The sequence below is a fragment of the Anopheles arabiensis genome, chromosome 2, assembly GCF_016920715.1.
Source record: "Anopheles arabiensis isolate DONGOLA chromosome 2, AaraD3, whole genome shotgun sequence".
Lineage (NCBI taxonomy): Eukaryota > Metazoa > Arthropoda > Insecta > Diptera > Culicidae > Anopheles > Anopheles arabiensis.
Genome location: NC_053517.1, coordinates 3,786,638 through 3,807,751, shown reverse-complemented (window position 1 = coordinate 3,807,751; position 21,114 = coordinate 3,786,638). Strand labels below are relative to the sequence as shown.

Below are 21,114 nucleotides of genomic sequence, written 5' to 3'. Positions count from 1 at the left end.
ACACGCCGGGGCGCATGGCAGGCAGCAAAGCAAAGGATTTTCCCTGACGTAAGTCTGCCCCCAACGCTCTCTCTGCCTGGAGTCTTTTTTCTGGTGCTACGGTCAGGTGAGAGAGCCAAGCGAACGAATAGAACGTGTCCAATTTTCCTGGTTGGAATGAGGAGGCAAAAACACACACAAATTGACCCACGCATGCAAGCACAAAGCGGCCAAACCTCCATCGTTTGGTTTGGGTAAATGTGATTGTGCCCCACTCGTGCCAGGGGTTACGAGATAGAGACACATGAGGTCAAACAGGACCAGGAATCAGTGGCTCACCGTGACATGGCATGACCACAAAACACACAAAAAATGCACACAACCACACACACGGTCCGAAAACCACGACCGGCGAGCGTTCGAAGAAGTGTGATGTTGTGACTCCTACCCTACGATCTCTCTTTACAACCTGGACACACACTAATTTGGTTAGTAAGGTCCACGTGGCCGCACCTTGCACCATGTGCGGTTGGACGTCGGCGACAAACGGGTGTACGAACCTTTGCCGAGTGGAAACTCACTTCACACAAAGTGGACACCTTGCCTTTCCGCATGATTTATGGCTGCGTGGCGTGTGGAACCGTGCGTGCGGAAATGGCAGAGATGCCTTCGCTTTTTGACGTTCCTTCTCGTTCTGGGAGACCGCTTTGGTTGCTTGCGTGTGGCTGTCTCCGATGTCGTTCATGCCCGCCGCCGAGTTATAGGCACTTTTCATGGGCAATGATAAATCGATCATCGTTCAGGTGGAAAGGGTGGATTGATTGTGCGTAGAGCGAAAGGACCAGAACATTCGTCAGAGTAGACAGGTTTGTCGATGTGCCTTTGCCCAGAAACCAAGGGAGCCTCTGAGGACAGCCGAAGCACTTCGCTTGACGTGCTTGAAAAGTTGGAACCTACTTCAAACCATTCTTTGAGCTACTCGTGCGATGCGTTGAGGGTGGTCCAATGATATCCATATCATTCCTGGCCATCCATCCAGCCCATCTCGTCGAGCGTGCGTTGTTGTGTGGGATTGTGGTTATTTTATTTCATTAGCAAGATCTACCCCGAGATGGGGAGACAGTACTAGACCATGGTTGTGGTGATCCGCCTCATACCATCCACACACACACCCTTTCTCTCTCTCTCTCGCTCTCTCGTTGTGGTGTCAACGTTAACACAAACTTTGAAACCGCAGCGCATCGTTTAAGGGTTTGACTTTTTCCTCTTTCTATACCATGGCGTTGTCGCCGGACTGTCACCACCCAATGATAACAACAACACAAACGACACAAAAGGTAAAACTGGTCCTTATGCCTGCGTTTTCTATACCCTTTACCCAGTCTTGCTCTCCGGAACATTTCCTCTGAGGCATCCTTTAGACAACGAATCTTCGGCGCGTTGGGCGCCGAGGTTCATCGTTCGGGCACTGTGACGTTCGGTGTTGATTAGCTCACCGCATCGTTCCTTTCGTTCCACAGACACACACACACACCCGTCACCAATCTGTCTCGCTGTGCGTTTGTGTGCGGTCTACGTCATGAAGATAAATGTTGGAATAAAGAAACTTCAAACAACCGGTGACAGTTATTTACAACTTGCCATAGGACGCACATCGGACTGCGGGCATCGTCCGTTCGACCAACGGTTCGAGAGCTTTATAGCAATCCGAGAAGGCAGAACACAGGGGATGGTTTTGGGAGGAGGCGACGCCACCAAGACGGATATCGACCGAGAAGGGATCACATAAAAAGGGACACATCGGGACGACAATCCTTGACGAGCACACAGATTGGCAATTGTTTCCCGTTTAAGGCACCCGAAATCAAGATCGCTGGAACCCGGGGGTCGCCATCACGGTTTCTCTCCTGGGCGGACACAGGCATGCTTGATTGCAGATTTACGATAACGAAAATCTATTTCTCTGCCAAGCTGTTACGTTTCCGTAGCGAACAGTGCCCTTGCCGGAAATTTTATACGCAGCGCTTTGTTATCACCCACTCCCCCTGTCCTGCGCAGCAACACCTTCCGAAGATCTGATAATGAAAATTTCTTCCAACTTTTCCAACACGCCAAAATGGGTGTGGGGCTCGGAGCGCGGGTGGGTGGCAAACTCTAAACCCAAAGGCAACCACAACAAAGCGACGAAACTCGGCCGGCAAAGTTTGAAACGCTTTTTAATGAGTCTGTGTGTTTGTAGATTTTCTGTACCTTCCGTTCTCCGTTCGTTGATCCTTTCTCTTCCCCCGGCTTCCGAAACCACTAATAAAGCATTACCGAGAAATCGTGAAGCATAATCAAATAACTATCACGGCACAATCGGTCATCAACGCTCGATGCTCCAAAGCCGACTCCTCCCGTGTCTCATCTCCTCGCTTGGGATGGCTTTTCGAACCGAGCGCGCCGAAGAAAGGTCCTGGAACGGGCGGAGTCCCTGCTGCTGCTATCGAAAGATTCAATTAATGCGTCAGTTTTGCTTTGGCGAGTTTTTGAGCTATAAGGACACAGCGGTGCGATGTGGGTTTCCACCGGAAAAGCCACCCCAAACCATTTGAAAGCGACCGATATTCCACGAACTACCCAGTCGGGTGAATTAAACCCGGGGGTTTGTATCACGGTGGTTTCGTTGAAGTGATCCATTAAGAAACGGCGCTTCACAGCGAACGCGAGGGAGTTAGAAACATAAACTTTTCGGTACCGTGTTTAGTATGATCGATTGAGACGTAAATACAAAGTGTAGCTGAAGGTATTTAGTACTCCTAGGGGCGGCTGACGCATTCTACACATTGAATGGGCGGGTTTTTACTTTCTACCGGCTCGGCTTTGGCTGTACACAAATGCCTCTCTAGGGAGGAGTATATTTCACTTGACTCACTTGATCCACCAACGCATGTCTACAATGTGACAAGAAATGAAAACACCTTTCCAGGGGAAATCAGTCTTCCAAACGCTTGCAAAGTTTGCAGCTTTTGTCTGTAAATCTTTTAGGGCTGTAATTCGTCTACGACTTCTTCTTCTGCCATCGATCGCTCGCTCAAGCGATCTCTCAGACAGCGCCAAGAAGTAGGCACCGTGTTTTCGTATATTTTTTACTTTACTTTACACAATTAGCAAACTGTGGCGCCAGCGGTAGCATTACCATCTCGGGGGGATTTATCAACGATAAGGCGATTTGTGTACAGCTCTCTTCGTCTCACTCACTCTCTTCGGTGTTGCCTTTCCAGTTTTGTCCAAGGAATGGCAGACTTTCAGGGGTTAAAAGTGTCAGCCTTACTCCGCATGATGCCATCTCGCGTAACGCGATGTGATGTTTGAGGAAAGTTTTCTTTGCAAAGTTTCTTTTTTACCTCGTGGACGCTTTCTGTCTGTATGTGGGTGTTTCGCGCCCTTGAGATAAAACACACTCACCACTTAAAGTGTAGTACCTGGCGGGAGCTAGAAAAGTTGGGGCAGCATGTTTTGGAAAAGAATTTTTGCGTTGCAGGAATGTCGGAAGAACGTTGTTCCCTTTCTAGTCTTTAGTCGTTGTTGTCAAGTACGATGGCGGCAGAGCGTTTCAGGACGAAACGAAGGACGGGAATGGATGACGACTACAGGACGTCTTAGTAGTCGTCAGAAGAAATGGCTTCGAGCGAAACATTGCTCATGAGAACAATTTAAATTTTTGTCAAAAAATGGAAATTATGTACAACTTTCTTTTACCGAATAGATTAAAAGACTTGCGTGAGGCGTGAGAAAAAAAAAAAACATCAAAGTTTTAGTACCCGCTGTCCCATTGTGGCCACCATTAAGTGGGAGTCAGGACGCATTTTAGATTATTAAACGAACGAGTTGAGAACGATTTATGGTCGGTATTTTATTTTTTCTTATTTTTATGGCCATATTGCTGATGAGGGTCTGAGGTCTTCCACCACACCACATTCTGGCAGGCACAAGGACTGGTAACGAAGCCATGAGAGCTTGTGGCTCTTCACTAAATTAACCATTTGCATTGTAAATGGAGTTTGCTGCGCTTCCGGTTTTTGCACACCGAAGCAATTCAAATCATTGTAAACCGTTGAAAACACAACGCCCACGAGGAGCTCACTTAAACGAGCGTGGCAAAAAAAAGTTTGCATTTCTATCCTTCCGGTTCCGGCAATACGGTAAAGGGGTGGTACTGGGGGGCGATCCCCGGGGGAACGATATTTTTTCCAGCCAATTCTGGCGCAGTTCTGGTGCGGGGACCGGTTCACAGCATCCACCAGACAGTAAACGCAAGGCATAAAATAATTCCATCACATGGCGAACCAACCATTAATTCTTACTTCTCACCTCCCCCTTACCATGACTCCCGGTAGCCACATACAGGATCTCCTCCCCCGTTGCGCGAATAATGTAGCCATGCTTTGTGCCGTGTGCTCGCGATTCAACTTCCAGTTGTCCGTTCTGCGCGCATAATTACCACTAGTAGCGAGACTCGTAAAAACGTGAGTTAGCAGCTGCACTTTTTTTACACATGTTAACGATACTAAGAATGTTTTTATGCGAGAAGCATACACCCCCACCGAAACGACCAGCCGTAGAGTGAGTATTCTTCCGTCGAATGATGATTGTCCACATATTTTTCATTATTATATTTTTGCCGACAGGGATTATCTTTATTCGACAGACAGGATGAATTTGTCCCTTCACAAGAGCCTCACTCGATCACTTGTATCACACTTTGTAACGACTCGTTTTAATTGTTCAAGCACTCATCGCGTCCGGACGACACACGACTTCCGGGTCGTGTATTGTTTTGTACACCGGCCGAACGCCACATATGACACAAAAGGGGATGATGGTACCCAAAGTACGTATTATAAATAAAAGCATATGCCAATCCTGCCGCTGCTCCCAGCCACCAACAAACGCGTGTGCTGCAATTATTCCTTCGATGGGTGTACCATCCATGCACGGAAAACGACCTATGTCAGAGCGTAAAACACAGCACAGCGTAGAAGTGCCTCCGATAACAAATCGAAAACAAACTACATTTGATGTGGGTGGCTGGTACCGGAATTGCTCGTCTCGTGGATGGGATGCACATTTTACGAGATGCAGCAGTTTTGCGAGACAAAAACACGGGCAACAATTCAACCGTGAATGCCATCGGGTCGGAGGGTGCGCAGTGTTTTGTGCTATGTTGTCATCCCCTCCCCAATCCCGGGGAGTCATCGCCATCGCAGCGGAGTTGTTGAAACGATCGTGCACGGAGCAAATGGCGTCAAACTCAGCGATTGTCAGGCCAAATGCAGCTGCACGCTCCATTGATGATGGACTGATTGACTTTCTGGCGTACGTGTGTGTGTGTATGTGTTTGGGTGCAGTTAAAGGCACCAGAGTGCCAGCAAACAGCAGGTGTAATAACGAACCGTGTGAGTGAAGGATCGCATAAATGGGGGTGGTTATATCTCGGTGGATCGGTGCCGGCTAGTTGCAGTTGGCTATGTCAGCGGCCAATAATGTTACGTGCCAGCCAGCGCAGTAGTGCCAATTACCCCACAATCAGTAACCTTTTTTGTGTTGACGTGCTCATGCTTCAGTGTTTGTTTCGTGCCAATTCCAAGCCAGTTTCACTTCCCACCCTCTCGGGGCGGTGTATGTTTGAACAAGTTTACATACCTTCGCTTGCGCAAACAGTGTTCTGGAATATGTTGGTGTGCAGAAGACATCTTAATTGTGATTGCCACACAGCATGATTGCAATGCAATGTTGTGTTTAAATGAACACATTTTACATTCAGGGTGACAAACACACACACAGAGCAGGGTGGAAATAAGAGGGATGGGAAATTAATCATCTCGACTGGCAAACAAGACTTCAAAAGAAATTAATTAAAACCTGTAATTTGGTATTCGCTTTGCTTTGCTATCTTTTTAAAGTAAACGATACCTTGATTAAAGGGTAATAGTTGATCAGATGATTCTTATGGAAATACTCTATGCCAAAGAATTATCAATTGAATTTTCTTCATTTTGTACTCGCTTTTTCCTTAGAAGGATAAATAACACTTTCATAGGATAAAACATACAAATCCACCATGTGCTCCCAAACAACCGACTAAGCTCTCTGAACAAAAAACAGACAAACACATACATACATACATACCACAAACACATCAACAAAAAATAACGCCAAACCCGTTCACCCAATTAGTAACCCTCGTTCTCGCACCTTGCACAAGGCTGAACACCTTTTTCCCGATCATTACCGCAACCTGGCGGTGATTCTGCGTAGCTACTTTGAACCAGCTCTTACTTTGTTATTTTTTATGTCTGCCTCACTAACAACCAAGCACACCATCGTGGCGGAGGCAAAAAGTTGCAGCTTCCCTTCGCCGCCTTAACCGTTCAGTTGAAGAGAGCTTGTATTTTCCATTTCCAAATCGGTTTCGTTTGAGGCCATGGACCGGGGCATCTCCACCTTCGCCGCTCCTTCTTGACGCACTTTTTCCACTCAACGTTACCATTCCGAGCCTAACAGCTTGATGTTCGAGTGGTGCTTTGGATTTATTTCCCTTTTCTGCCAATTCGAAACTTCTGCCTAACACTCGAATCCCGTACCACGCTTGAAGTCGCAGGGGTTTTTTTTTGTTTGCTGCTACCTCGAGAGGATAAACGAAGTTTTGAAGCAAACTTAATTTAGCGAATCGTGTGGCAAAAGCATCGGTGCTCTGGAACCGCGCTGTTTTCCTCCAATTCGACGGCGTAAAAGGCAAGTCAAACATAAAGCACCTCGAGAAACGTAAAACAATCAAATTTCGTTCGGGACGGGGTGTAAATCTGGTGGAGCTGGCGGGCCCGGTACGATCATTTAAAATCGATCCGTTTCTTTGGCGCCGGTGTTCGACATTTGGCCAGTGTTTGCACCGATGACGATTGTTTCGCAACCACCGTACTATGCGAGAACAGGGCCGATGACAAATTCCACAGAGAACAAAACAGCACTACAAGTTGTGCTACGAAAACTTAAACACAACTGTTTCGTGACGAAACGACGAGAGAGGTAGAGAGAAGGAGTTTCCTGCCTCTGTTTACCTTTCCAATTGATTTGTACAACGACGGTCACACGCACACCCGCCACGGTTTCTTTCTTCACAGTTCGGATTTGAAACCGAAACACCCGATGCCGTGTTGTCATCATCTCCGTCAGCTGTCACAAAACCCCGCTGCTGGAAAAGCTCGTTAACGATTTTCCCGATCCAATGTCCACCCAGCAGCAAGCAGTAGGGCCAGCAGTAGGTCTGGGTCTAGGAAACGTACCGGTGTGAGTGTAAACGGGCAACGAGTCCTTCGTCAACCTGGTTCGCCTGGTCCTGCAGGTCCGACCCGTGTTCGACATTCGCAATGCTATAAAATTAACAAACACTTCTACCTTTCCGCATTCGATTTTCCCTCAGCCTTCACAGTCCATTTTCATAGGGGCGCGCACACGAATTCGTGCTGTCACCAGCCAGGCGACAATCCTGTGTTCGCGCGAACGCGTTTCCCTCCCAATGGATCGCCGACCGACACAGTTACCTGACAAAAGTGACATTCCACAAAATTACATCCACTTCATCACCGTCATCACCATCATCATCATCATCGTCAGGATCGTTGCCAGTCACGATTGGTATACTTCAGTGTTCAATGAGGGGTAAAAAGTGTGGGTGAAATAAGGGAGTTAAAGGGCTTCAAAGATCTGCCGCGATGATTTTCTACTTTTTGTCGCTTGACTCGCGTTGACGGCTCGATGACAAGTAGTGCGGCCAGTGCTTCCCTGTGAGCCGGTCGTTACGCTACGGAGGTGAAAATGAGAAAGAAAAAAATACGCTTTTTTCCCATGCACACCGAGTTTGTGTGAGAAGGAAAGAGAAAAAGTGGGTCAGAGGTGTTCAAAATCAATGACTAACATCGTCACACAGCGTGACACACCTGTCACTTTCATCATTTTTATCAGCCCCGATGGGATAAGGTAGACATTATTGTTATTATTTTGCATGAACCTTGCAGTGAGACAGTTGCGGAACAACCACCCCGTCGTCTCCCTTCCCGCTAGTAGATCGGAGATGGGAAACAAACCGCGCCGGCGGAAGTGGGGTAATTAGAGGCTGATGGTTTTTTCATGAGGTAATGGGATGTCGGGTTGGTCAGGAGGGGCGGCGGCAGGGGTGTAACGAGGATGATTAAAGCGTAATTACGGCTAAACAGGAAAATTTGGTTTTCCATTTGGGCGGAGAGGAGGAAAAACACACAGCAAGAGGTTGTATGGCTGAGGCAATAAACACGATTATCGAGAAACAGGCGACATCATCATCGGCGAGCTGTGTGTGTGTATAGTAAATGTTTCATCAAAAATGCTCATCACGAACGTGTGATGATTGCATTTTATCACTCATCAAAATAACATTTGGTTTAATTGCATACTAGGTTAGTTCGGGGGTAGCGGAAAAAGATGCGTTATGTACTAAAGTAGCAGCGTTTGAAGGCGAAAATACGTATTTTATATACTTTTCGTTTATAAACTAGAATCCAATGACGCTAACCTAGTATCAATAGAGTATAGAAAAGCGGTCGAGTTAGGCAACGGCTAAATTAATTGAGAATTCAATCTTATCATTTTTATTTATTTTTTCAATAGGTTTCATGATAATGTTGTTTGGAAATTTATATTTACATAAATTGGTACTAGTCTGTAGATATCTGTGTTGGCTAGAATCTACTTTATCGTCTCTTCTACGTTATAGTATCACTCAGTCAATGATTACAACGGTAAATTAACACGCTAAACTTCTGTGCAAACTTGCTCCGCAAAATGTGGGATATAAATCGATGCTAACAAGCCCGGCAAGTGATATTTAGGATGGATCATGAAGCACGCAGCAAGGCACATTAATCTGGATGATTCGATTAAAACTTTGCGGATGATTTGCAAAGCAGAATACACAAAAAACATACTTGGGCCAACAGGTTGTATCCGGAACGAGTCGTCCGAATGATGTATTTGCCAGGTTCCATCATTTCCATGTCGTGATGCGATGATACAACACGGGAAGTGGTATGCGTAATGAATGACTATTCGTATAACATATTTCAAATTATTACTTCGATTGAACGTCTTATGAAATTAAAATGAGTAAAAAAACAGGAGCGATTTGCATAATTTTAAATCATAAAATTATCAATGGAAGCCGAAATCTCGCTCACATCACAGCACTTCAAAAAGAAAAATAATAAATTATTATGAAAATGCACCAGTTGCTTACCGCTAATTTTTCTCACCGCCAGCCTCCAGCATCTCCATTGCTCGCCGATGAACGCTTTTACCGTAATCGATAAATCTTGATGTAATCAAATCGAATCGCAACAACGGCGAACTCCCGCCTGAAGTAACGCACGCACACACACCGTTAATCAGTGTAGATGGGTTGAAAAGGAAATGTGGAAAATGTGAAGCTCATCAAACCAAACGATCGCGCGGGGCGCACTTTATGGAGCAAAGTCGGAAAGGACTGTGAAGAACACGGCCAAACGCATTGCCGGGTGACGAAACAACGCATTAAGCATCGCTAGAAAGGGGGTAAATGTTCATCGAGTCAGTCGGTCAATGAGTGAGTTTGGGCATTGATTGAACACTTTATCACTTCTGCGTGTACGCGTTATCCAGTGCACAAAGCGTCGGAAAGCATTCAGCACCTAGGGCGGTGGTGGTGTGGTAGCCATTGGTTTTTTGGCCCACTTTCGTTGTCTTCAATTGCAGATGTCACATGGTTTTTTGAATCTTTTTACGTTCACAGAGGGACATTGATGGTTTTTTTGACCTTAAAGTCTTTCCATAGGGACCGAAACACTACACTATGATATAAAAAGGAACAGGAAAATAAAAGAGTCAACTATTTAAAGCGAACAAAGCCCGACATGATAAAACAAAGCATAGGCACTAGAACTGTTGATGAAGAAGTTGCACCATTTGCTACAATCAGTTCAGGAAGAGGCGAACAAATATGCCCCACTTCACTACCGGAAGCTTCAGAAATATGCTCCAACAGCTTTTATCGTGAGAATGTCAGTTTGAATATTTAATCGCCGACCGACCGACCGCGAGTGGAAAAAAGAGTGAAAAAACACCGCTCGACGAAAGTGGTGACACCGGAAAGGATATCAAACGAGCGCTGCCAAGTCTCAAAGGCAAAGGTGTGCGCAAAAACAATTGGCAAAGGTGTAGAGCGAAAGACAAAATCTAAGCCGAGCGGCAAAAAAATGACCAAACGATAACGCGAACAAAAAAGGGCTCGCCGGGAGAGCATAAAAAAGAAATGCAGAAAGCGTCATAAAGCAATACTTACGGGAGATAGACTCAAGCGTTTGCTAAATTGAAGCTAAACGAAGGGATTCTCTGTCCCCGGGTGGACCGGGGAATTCACATATAGCACATACCCGGCAACGAAAAAGGATAACAACTTCCGGGCGGAAAGTCCTCAGTAATCGGGAAAATGCTTCTGTTGCACGCGGAGTGGCAGCAACAAAAAAACGGCGGAATGCTTCCGTGAGTGGAGGACAAAACACAACAATACAAAAAAAGCGTTCGTGAAAGCGTTCGACCTCGGGGGATAACGATTTCGAAAACGATTGCTGCTGATCGTAGATTTATGCATTAATGAGGCTGATAAAGTATGGATGAGAGGGAAAGGAATTCGGACGGTTCCTTATCCTCGATAGCACAACTTCCGCATTTTGGCGACTCGCACATGAACCCGCCACGAACCCGTCGTCGGCAGCGAATAGGCTGCTCAAGTGGAATGCTATGGGCGTGGGATATGATGCTTGAGCATCATCATCACACCGAGCATAGCACCACGGGGATCGACATCGATTGTGGCCATGCGGATAGCGGCCATTGATGACTGCTGCAATGGTGTTTCGGTCGAGTAAAACTTTTGCCCGATTACACACAATACGCCGCCGTTCGTCAGTTTTTGCTTCGCTTGACCATGGGGCAAGGAAATAATGGCGGCAACCACTCACACCCACACACCCTCACAACCGAATAGAAACAAAACACAGCAACCTACAATGGAAGGGCAAAGATTTCCCTTCTCCAGGAGCGGAACTGGAGCCGTCTCTTCCTTTGATACGCTTGCTTTTTTTTGTATCGCTTCGGTCAGTATCGGCGTGATATCTTCAAGCGGCAATATCAGCACCACACCATCTTCCCGTTGGAATGTGGAGCATTATATATTCTTGAGCCGAGTTTCTAGCCAAGCAAAACTTGAGCCAAAATTGATTGCCATTTATTCACGCTCCAGTTATCTAGCCACGGCAATAGGGAAGGAGGACGGCAAAAGGCTAGGGTTATACGTCGACAAAAGGGCCAACCGGGGTCGTACGGTCATGGGAAGGCAAGTGAATGATTTAGTTGCCTTTGGAAAGAGTTTTATCGGATGGAGCTTTTCCTATCCTACGACCGCCCTTATCTAGTCGTACTGGAGGGGTCTGTTTAAAACTTTTCTCGTTTATCGTGTATAATATGACGTTTACCCGCGAGCGAACAGTTCAGCGGTGGGTACGATAGCTTATTTGGGACGTTTGTTTCGCAATGTGGTGATGGATAGGTTGTGCTAAAGATTTTATCACCTGATACTTTGTGATCGGGTTCGCTCAATAACACAAAATCAACCAGAGCTTTATCTATTAATAAAAAAAAAGAAATTAAAACCAATTCAAAATGTCGCTTTTGGGATGATGAGTTCAAATGAAAATCACGCGCTGGCACTTCATACGTTATTGCGATTGATGTATTTTCATTATTCGAAATCAATTCTTTGAAGTTTAATAATGAAACATTTTCCAAGAAAGCTTTTGCAATCGAAGAAAGATTGAAAAACAAAACGTTTGACTATTATACAAAATTGAAGTCAAATTATACGTCACACAGAAAATAAAACGTGAAGCAAAGCGCCACTGTGTTATGCAAAATCACGAGCAAAATCATTCGTTCCACCGTTCCGGCCGCAAGCAAATCGTTCAACATTAAAACTCCCCCTTAATACCCTTTTCACGTTCGCCAGCTACCACCCGTCAGCCAGTGTGTGTGTGTGTCTGTGTGCCAAACATCAGCTAAAGTTAGCACTATTAAATATCGAAAGCTTTTAAATGAATATAAATTATGATGGAAACGGTGGTTCCCTTCGTCCACCACCCCGAACGGGCGAGCGCTTCCGGGCACTGGGTGCAATTTGTTCCTTCATTTTTGATTCATTCGATAATTTTCGGCCAAAGTTCGATTTCCTTCATCAGCACACGCGCGCACATACGTAGGGGCGTGTGAGGCTTCAGAGAAGATGGAATAGGATGATACAATGGACAGGAAGGGACGGGAGTCCTAAACGAATCGCAGCTATTTATTGTAGTTTCTGGAGGTTTCGTGTTTTTTTTCAACGAATCATAGGAACAACGAGCAATATTACTCAACTTATAGGAGATAACCAGCTTTAAATACTAGCACCGGTAATGATAAATAACTTAAATTAAACAAGAGTTTTGAGACTACGTTGAACGTCACTCCACAAACAGAACGTTGGCAAAACCAGGGTAGACCCATTTACCAAATTAATTCAATAGAGATAGAGATTTTACTTTTCGATTTACTCCAGCATTGCTCTAATACTTCTGGAAAACTTTATCATCTTTTCACATTCTTCACATATCCTGGTCGCACGACTGTCCCAATAAGACTTTTCCCTTTTCATGTTCCAAGTAGTCAGTCATGACCATGAGGTCGGATCAAACAACTAGCCCGTATCGAACTAATTGAATGAAAAAATTGGAATTCCTTCCTTCAACCTATTCCCACCACTTCTAATAGTCCCTTTTTGGTACAAGAAATTATCGATGAGGAATGTAAGACCAGAAAACAGTACGGGTCGCCTTAGCCACGGACCCGACAAACACAATAACAAGAAGGAGCAAGAGAGAGAGGGAGATCGGCCACACGTACATAAAGTAACATAAAATAGATAAAAAATTCGAGCGCACTGGACGGTCCCGAAATGCCCGAAAGGGAAAATTAATAGTCGAAGGTGGACCAAGACCATGGCTGCAGCATGCTCCGCGCACACAGACACACACAAACCGGTCCCCAGAAGGCATAAAATTGAAAACGTTGTGAGTGAAGGAAACCAAGAAAACGCCTCTCCACCCACCGCCCTGAACCCATGTGCCCTGAACATTGGGATGGATATCTACTCACCCGGACGAATTGAGACTTTTTCTCGTTTCTTTGCCTCGCTCGAGCGGTCCACCGCCCACCACCGCGCTGCTGCTGCTGCTTGAGATGTTCAATTCCGATTGCTTTACGGCCACCGGCGACTCCAGCGGGCCGGGCCCGCCCGCCGATCTGTTGTTGGAAGGATCATTTCCGGTTCGAATTAACGCACCGACGCCGCCGTTCGATTGTTGCTGATGTTGGTGCGCTCGGTACTGGTGGTCGGCGGATGAAGTAGACGATGAGGATAGCTGGTGCTGATGGTGATGTTGTTGGTGCTGCTGCTGCTGCTGTTGCTGATGGATGAGTTGTTGGTGGTGGAGCTGGTTGTTGGCGCTATTTTTTAGATTGTTTTGATGAAGTTTGCTCTTCGCGTGCTGCTGCTGCTGCTGATGTGCTTGATGCAGCAGCAACGACTGCTGCTCGTCACCATTGCTCGGATGGTGTTGTGAGTAGTGCTGCCCGCCGCCAATCGAGCCACCGTTGTTGTTATTGTTGATATGGTTATGCGTGCTGTGTACGCCATTCGGGATGATAGGATTGGCATGGCCGTTACCGTTGGGGCTTGTGGGAGACGTTAGGCCGCCGTGCTTGCCATTCGTTATCCCACCGTTCACACCGATATGATTGTTGTTGAGTTGGTTTAGCTTCTGCTGCTGGCGGAGCAGCTGCTGCTGGGACTGTGCAGTCTGCGTCGATGGTGCCGTTTGATGCTGCTGCTGTTGTTGCTGTTGTTGCTGTTGTTGCTGCGGTTGCTGCTGGGCATCCTTTTTCTGCTGCTGCTGCTGCTGCTGTTGATCTGATCGTTGCAAGATAAATTGCACGTCACTCGAGTATTCGCCCCATTTCATCAGGATCTTGAGCGGGTTCTCGTGCGGTGCCAGTAGACGCTCGTTATTGCGCCACCGTTCGATGAGCGTAAAGCGTCCCGTTTTGCCGGTGGCGTGTGCCAACGCAAACACAACATCCTGGGAAGGAAAGAGTGGGAAACGATTAGTGTTATCGGTTGCTTCTTGCGACACGCTGAGATCAAGGAACGTGGCTCTGACACATTGAAACGTGCCTCAACACATGTATCGCTTAGTGAGAGCGTGTTCAATAATAGGAATCAATAAAATGGGAAAAAACATATTAAAAAACTTTTAAAAACCTGATTTTAAATCCATTTTTAAATTGTTATTCCCTATTCTGCGAAAACGATATTCAAAAATATATGTTGGATGTTTAATCCAGGGGATGTTTAATCCAAACAATAGCATACAATATTGCAGAAATCTCTATTTGACATTTTCAAAAAAATATAGAATAAGTAAATCCAAAGCTGTCTTTCCACATTGCCCAAGTACCTCTAATATACCTCATAAAACATATGCCTCACCTAAGTAAAAACAAACACAGAACGTAAGTGTTGGTTATACGTTTCCACACATCCTTTTTGTGCTAGCGAGAAGCGTGTAGGAAAACATTATAATAACGCAGAAAGAAAATAGATGGCTAGATATCATCCAAATGCTAAATGATGGTACGCACCGGAATTATGACTCGTGATGTGTGACACGTGATTCGTTCCATTATGACATTTTTCCCTCCGAGCTGGTTCGCACAATCACTCCGGCCGCTTCCACATTCCGCATTGCCTAAACACTCTCGCCCAAAGCGAGGACGCGATATTATGGACGCGATTCTTTCCCAACAACGCCAGTAAAAGCCTTGCGTCGCTTTCATCGCGAGCAAGAGTGCAGGGGGACGGAGTTCGGATTCGCTCCATCTCCATCGTGCCGAAGCGCGCGTTCCTTTAGGAATGAGCAGAGAATGCTGGGCGGCCACAGAGCACAGAACATGTTACCATGCTGCGCGCCAAACCCATTTTCATTTCCTACGGCACTGCTGTGTGTGTGTGTGTGTGCGGAGAGGAGGAAGATCACGATTATTATTATTCCTTTCCTTGTTTTTCTTCGTCCCGTGCGGTTTGTCTCTGCACCGGGACGCATCATTTACGAAGCGAAAGCTCATCAAGGCTGCAAGGCATCGTGCGCGTGGGAAGTATGGAAAAAATCAAGACTCGGGACGTTCCATACGCTTCCTCTGACAGCCGGCTTTTACTCCGATTCTGTTTAGAGCTGTGCGATTGGGAAAATTCACCATCACGTGCCCTTACTCCCATCGCTGTTAGCAGACAGACACACACACACACAAACACACAGATGATGCAGTACGGTTTTATCCATGCTGGCACCGTTCGCTTGTAAGCCATCCAGCTCCATGCCACGTTTGCTTTTTGTAGCAGCAGCAAATAAAAAAACACCAACACATTCTCCCCGGTGGGCAAGGATTATGTCGCTTGGATTTATTTTTAATGCCTGAGGAAAACAAATCACGGATAAACATTGACTCTGTACTGAGCGGTGTGCGGAAGAACGCAAAGGTACAGAATTTTATCATTCCATGTATAATTTTGTGTTCAGAGTTCACTGGAACAGGAAAGTCACGTAGCAAAGCTATGTGTGGTGTGGTGTGGTGCATGGCCTGTTTCAAATCCTGAACCCTCAGAACCCTGTGCACTGCATTCAATCAAATTAGTTTAAATACGTGTTCGAAGTTTACTACTTTTAATTACCGGCAAGCGAAACTTCGTTCTATCGGATAGGAAATGTAGACACGCGGTATTTCCATTTCACAACCGAAAGCCTTTTTCCAATCCAATTAATCGACCCGTTTTAATCTATTTATTTTGGCTGGTACGTACACCGCTGATCGAACAACACCCGACACCGAGAGCTCAATGGCTCGGTGTAAAAACAAGATAAAAATTGTACCGCGCACGTCATTCGCATAACACTCGCGCGCAGCGCAGTTTTGTAAACAAACTGTGCGAAAATAAAACCATTATTGTTTTGCAAACACTTGCCTAAAGCTGTGTTTATCCTTCCCCCCCCCGCAGCTTGCTAGTGTTGTTCCGATACCGTGTTAAATCGATAGACAGTGACTCATATGATCAAAATTGCTCTGAATTGGCCAATTGGATCATTTATTGGATACTTGATCAATGGCATTCCATTTTATTTCCAATAATCCTTAGTTTTTGTTACACTTCCCAAATGATACATCCAATTTGCGTTCATTGAAAGGGAAATGGGCATATCCGAAGATGCAACAGTTTACAGTCTACCAATGGTACATCAGTACTAGAATGCTTTCAAACTAAAACGATCACTACTTGCAGGTACAACAAACAAAATAGTGATACTTCAAAAAAGGAAGTCTTTCATACCCACACATCGCAAACCGGAAATACCTCAAATGCTATCAGGACGTATAATTTATGCAAAAAGAGCACATGCCCAGTGCGAAGGAACATCGATTGCAAACGATCCGGGTCACGAGGCTCCCTAATGGTACTCGCCCCACCAGCAACTCCACATCCATGACGTATCTAGCATATTTCGAACAGCTCTCTAGTTGGGAGTTATGCTACCGCATCTTACAAATACAGCATCCGAAGCCGACAGACACTTACCTGACACGTGGTGACTTCCGTGACGCCGCACACGATACGTTGGATTCCTTCGACCCATACCTTCAGCTCCATCGCACCACCGACCGCCGGGTGCCCGCTGGTATCGGGGGCACCTCCACCGTTTGCTGCCTTCCGAGGCAGGAAGGCGTCCCTTTCGACGGCCACCAGCTACACACGCCGCCCGCGTTAACGATGATGGCTTTTTGAGACGTCCTGGGCCCGAGTCAGTCCCGGACTTCCGTTCCCCGATATCGGTTCAATGGGGTACCGCGTCGTCGTGTTTTGTTTTCCGTTTGCGCTCCTTCACCGCTGGCCGTACCACCGACCACCGCGATGATACACCTGCAAACAGACGATGCGCCGGTTCGACATGAGCCGGGTGAACGGAAGTGTCACGTCGTTCGTCTCGTTTGCGTTCACTTCCGGGGACGCCGGAACACGCCGCGTTCGCTTACACTACACACACACAAACACACACATACGCTACCCTATCGGCTGCGTGCCCTACACACAACACACAAAACACACTACGTTACACCGGCGAGGGTTCTCATGTCCGGACGGGCGTGGATCATGGATCGCTCGCACAGTGCGACTTGGGTGCGACGGACGGCGCAATGAGTACCTTTTTCCGCTGGATCAACATTAAGCTATGATCTGCCGGATTGACACCTCTGGAAAGAGAGAAAGAGAACGGAAAGAACCGGTAAGATGTGAGAAGCATACAAAAATCATAATATTTTCCCCGGGCTGGTTTTCCTTTCCTAGCGTACGCTGGGCGAAACAAAATTAAGGAGCCTTGTGCCTTGAGACGATGAGGTGAACAGTGCAAACGCCGACCGGGGCAAGCAGCAAAGTGGTAATCAATTTCGTTACGCCGCACTTTTTCGCGGCAGAAAGCTGGCCGGTTTCGGAAGATGTGCCTGCCGTGTCTGGCATCGCGAGAGACCGTAAGCAACAGCGCACACCGCGCCGTCCGATGCTGCCATAATCAGAAAATAATCGAATCGAAAACGCAACCGAAAAAGAGTGGGAAGCAGCAGGAAGGAACGTCCAAACGATCCGGGGCAAAAATCGTGATCCTCCGAGGGATTAGCTACGCGCGTTCGCGTTTTCATTTTCATTTTTTATTACGTTCATGTTGGCGTCGTTCTCCGCACGTTGATACGGAAAGATTCCAGGCAGAGGCCTACGCTGGGTTTTTTGTGGTTGTTATTTATCAGCATCCGCCGCGCTGTAGACGAGATCCTTCGGTTCAAGGAAAGCTCTTCAGGGCCACCGTTGGGATCGTCCGTTTCGCACAGTGTGCAGTGATTTCGAAAATTGAAAAGAACGAAAAGGAGCAGTCCAAAGTGATTAGGGGTTTTTAGCAGTGAAACGTCCACCTTCGCAAAATTGCAACGCACACACACACAGACAAAGGTATGGTTCGCATCCATCTGCCTTCACAAGAGCATATCACTTCACGGCGTATTAAAGCGCATACAGTGAAGGATGATGTGGTTTACATTCCCTTTTTTGCGTGCCAAAAAACATATATTTTTTAAATTGCCCACCCGGCGCGTGTTGGGTATTCAAAAATTCATCTTTTTCGGAAGTATGTTTTGCCATCCGCTTTCACCGGTTGCACTGCTGCTGCGGTGCTGCATCTCGCCCTGAGTCGAAGACGCAAAAGCTAGGTCGGTAATATTTATACCGTTGCATTCCGGCCGTACCGGAGAGTGCTTTTAAGCATCGCGCCCTGTCCCTTTCGGTTCCAAGAAGCTTGCACAGGCGGACAAGGGTGTGGTTTTGCATAATCATCGTTTGCATCCACACGGTTTGCTTTCCGCGCACCCTCCTGGCTGCATTTTAAATGCAGCCGCGAGAGAGAAATGGGGGAACCACGGCGCGTCCAAATGTGATAGTGGCGCGCTCTGTGCCCCGAATGCCACATTGCATTCTACCGTGCACAATGCGTCTAAATGTGACGTTGCTGTGGCACAAGGAGGACCGAGCGGAGGAGTGAGTACGGCCAGCATAATAAAGCAGGAAAGGCAAAACGTACATTTCCCCACCGGCAAAGGAAGGAGGAACACGGCACCGGTGGTTGGGGAGCGTTTTTTCACCCTTTCCTCCGCTTCATCTTTTTGTTTCTTCGCAGCGTCAAAGAACATCCTACAGTAAGACGAACGAAGCTTCTCCAGAGTGTGCCCCGGTTCGTAGTCTGTGTGTGCACGGTCACACGCGGGAACTGAGTCGCATGGATGCCGGAGCCATCACGTTTCAAATGAACTCGAATACGATACCGTACACGATTGCGCACGGTGGAGAGCGCGAGGCTAGGCGCGGTAACATCGGGGATAAGGAATCTCATGCGAGGGGCAGGTTTATTTGCGATAATTACATACACCGAACGCGCGCGAGCACTTCTAGCGGGAAAAAGCCCTCCACACGAGCGGTTCTTTTGGATTTGCGGAACGACTACGGTCGGACTAGTGGGACGAGAAAACGCTGCTAGAAAACAGTCGGGCCACTGCCTACGACGAAACCAAACCGCTCTCGTGTATGCATTGGCACAGTTACAATCGTAACCGGTGCGGTAGAAAAGCCATGTTTCGTAGCATCGTAGCATAGGGGGCCAGTAGCAACCGTTGTGGTAGTTGATTATGTTGCTATGCGTACCGTTGTTTTGCTCGAGTGTCGGAATGTCTTTGGGCACAGGCGCGGTGGTGCAGCACACATGCATTTTGCTTGCATGATTTGCAGCGTAAAGGACATACAAATATATGAGTGTGGCCGAGGACACTCTCGGGCTCGGGCCGTGCTGTGCATTGTGTCGAACCAACGAGCGGTACAGCTTACGTAATGGAGTTTGCTGAGTAGCTCTGCCGGCGGGGGTAAAGCATGTCAGTTAAGAGCAGCTGTTACAAAATTTACTATGCCGGGCAAATGGTCGCATGAGTGTGGGGTAAAATTTAAATTATCTCACAAACACTCTTTCTCCCCGAAGAACGTTGGGAAATTCAAACAATATTTCAGGATATTTTATTAGATTTTAGACTTAAAAATTACTGACGTTCCGAATACTTTCGCGCAATCCAAACATGTTAACCTGTGACATTACAATTAATCATCATTCCGTTTGCATTTTTCCTACCGCAGGCTACAAACGAGTTCATCAAAACAGTGTTGTATTTCTTTTAGCTCATAAACACACAAAGCCATACGGATTGATAAGTGACGTGCGCTTCTTCTAACCTAATTAACTTTCTAACCTCGTTTTGCGTTAAGCACGTTACATCGCTTAACCCGGGCGCAACAAACATGTCAACCCACGAACGGGCGGCTGTTGTTGTGCTCGCTGTGAGCTTAATTCTTCGTCGCGACCGAGTTCACAGCACAGCACGCGCGTGCATGGGAGGATAAGGAGAACAAAATTAGCTTCGGCAGATGTGACAAATGGGAAGCCGGCGAAAGTGATGAAATTAATTTTGCCAGCAATTAATTTTGTCTTAACTGGAAAGCAACTGTGTGTGTGTGGCGCCCGGCAGTGAGCGTTTTCTTGCGTGAAAGATGAAGCACAAGAGGAGCTCATGATTTATCGAAACGCAGCGACACACAAAAATCTTGACTCGTGTGAAACGGCACACGCACGGGAGAAAAAGGTGAATTATGGAGAGTGAGATAAGGCCGCACCGGGTTGGTGGGTTGGGTTTGTGCCCAAAATTAACTGGCACACGTGTACCATGGGACAGGAGGCTATGGGTGAATGCGGCAAACATAAGCTATAAATATGTTCTCTCCAAACAAAGACATGTAACATCGTTCTCACATGATTCTATGGAAAGGACCCATCAGGAAGTGTGCTGAACGGAGCCGGGCGGGGATGCAGTGTTGAGGTGATAGAATCAAAATGTTTCTGTATCAACATCCGCCCAACCGTATGTTTGATTTACTTCGAACCATCGATATGCAAACGATCTCTTCCGTTGCGTTACATTCCTATCTTCTAATGAAATATATCATGCACAACTCTTCAGCTCGACACTAGGAGTACGACAATCATCTGCTGTAAATTCCATTGTCTCCCGCAGTTATGTACTTCTAATCAAAATGTACTTCCAGCCAGTTGCAGTAGAACGGAAGAGCCTCTGCGTTGCGGTACATAATGGATACATCATCGTCGGCAAACATGCTGACATTTATTAACGCACATCATTACATCCGCTTAAATACGTGTAACGCAATCCGAAGGTGGCTAGCGTGAAGCACTCTCCCCATTTCCTCGTATACTAGTGCCAGAAACATAAATTTGCCACAGACATGCG

General features: G+C 46.7%; 1 protein-coding gene across 12 annotated transcripts in view; it reads right to left on the bottom strand.

The window, feature by feature from the left end:
* The window catches only part of LOC120893244 (myb-like protein AA), a 78,914-nt gene that overhangs the window by 23,712 nt on the left and 34,088 nt on the right, over positions 1–21,114 (bottom strand). For all 12 annotated transcript variants that reach the window (XM_040295029.1, XM_040295023.1, XM_040295022.1 and 9 more), the window contains exons 3-4: positions 16,805–17,478; positions 13,273–14,255 (exon numbers count right to left, since the gene is read on the bottom strand). In XM_040295029.1, the coding sequence (XP_040150963.1) occupies positions 13,273–14,255; positions 16,805–16,876 (1,055 nt within the window). In that variant the 5' untranslated portion in view covers positions 16,877–17,478. The remainder of the gene's footprint in view (positions 1–13,272; positions 14,256–16,804; positions 17,479–21,114) is intronic.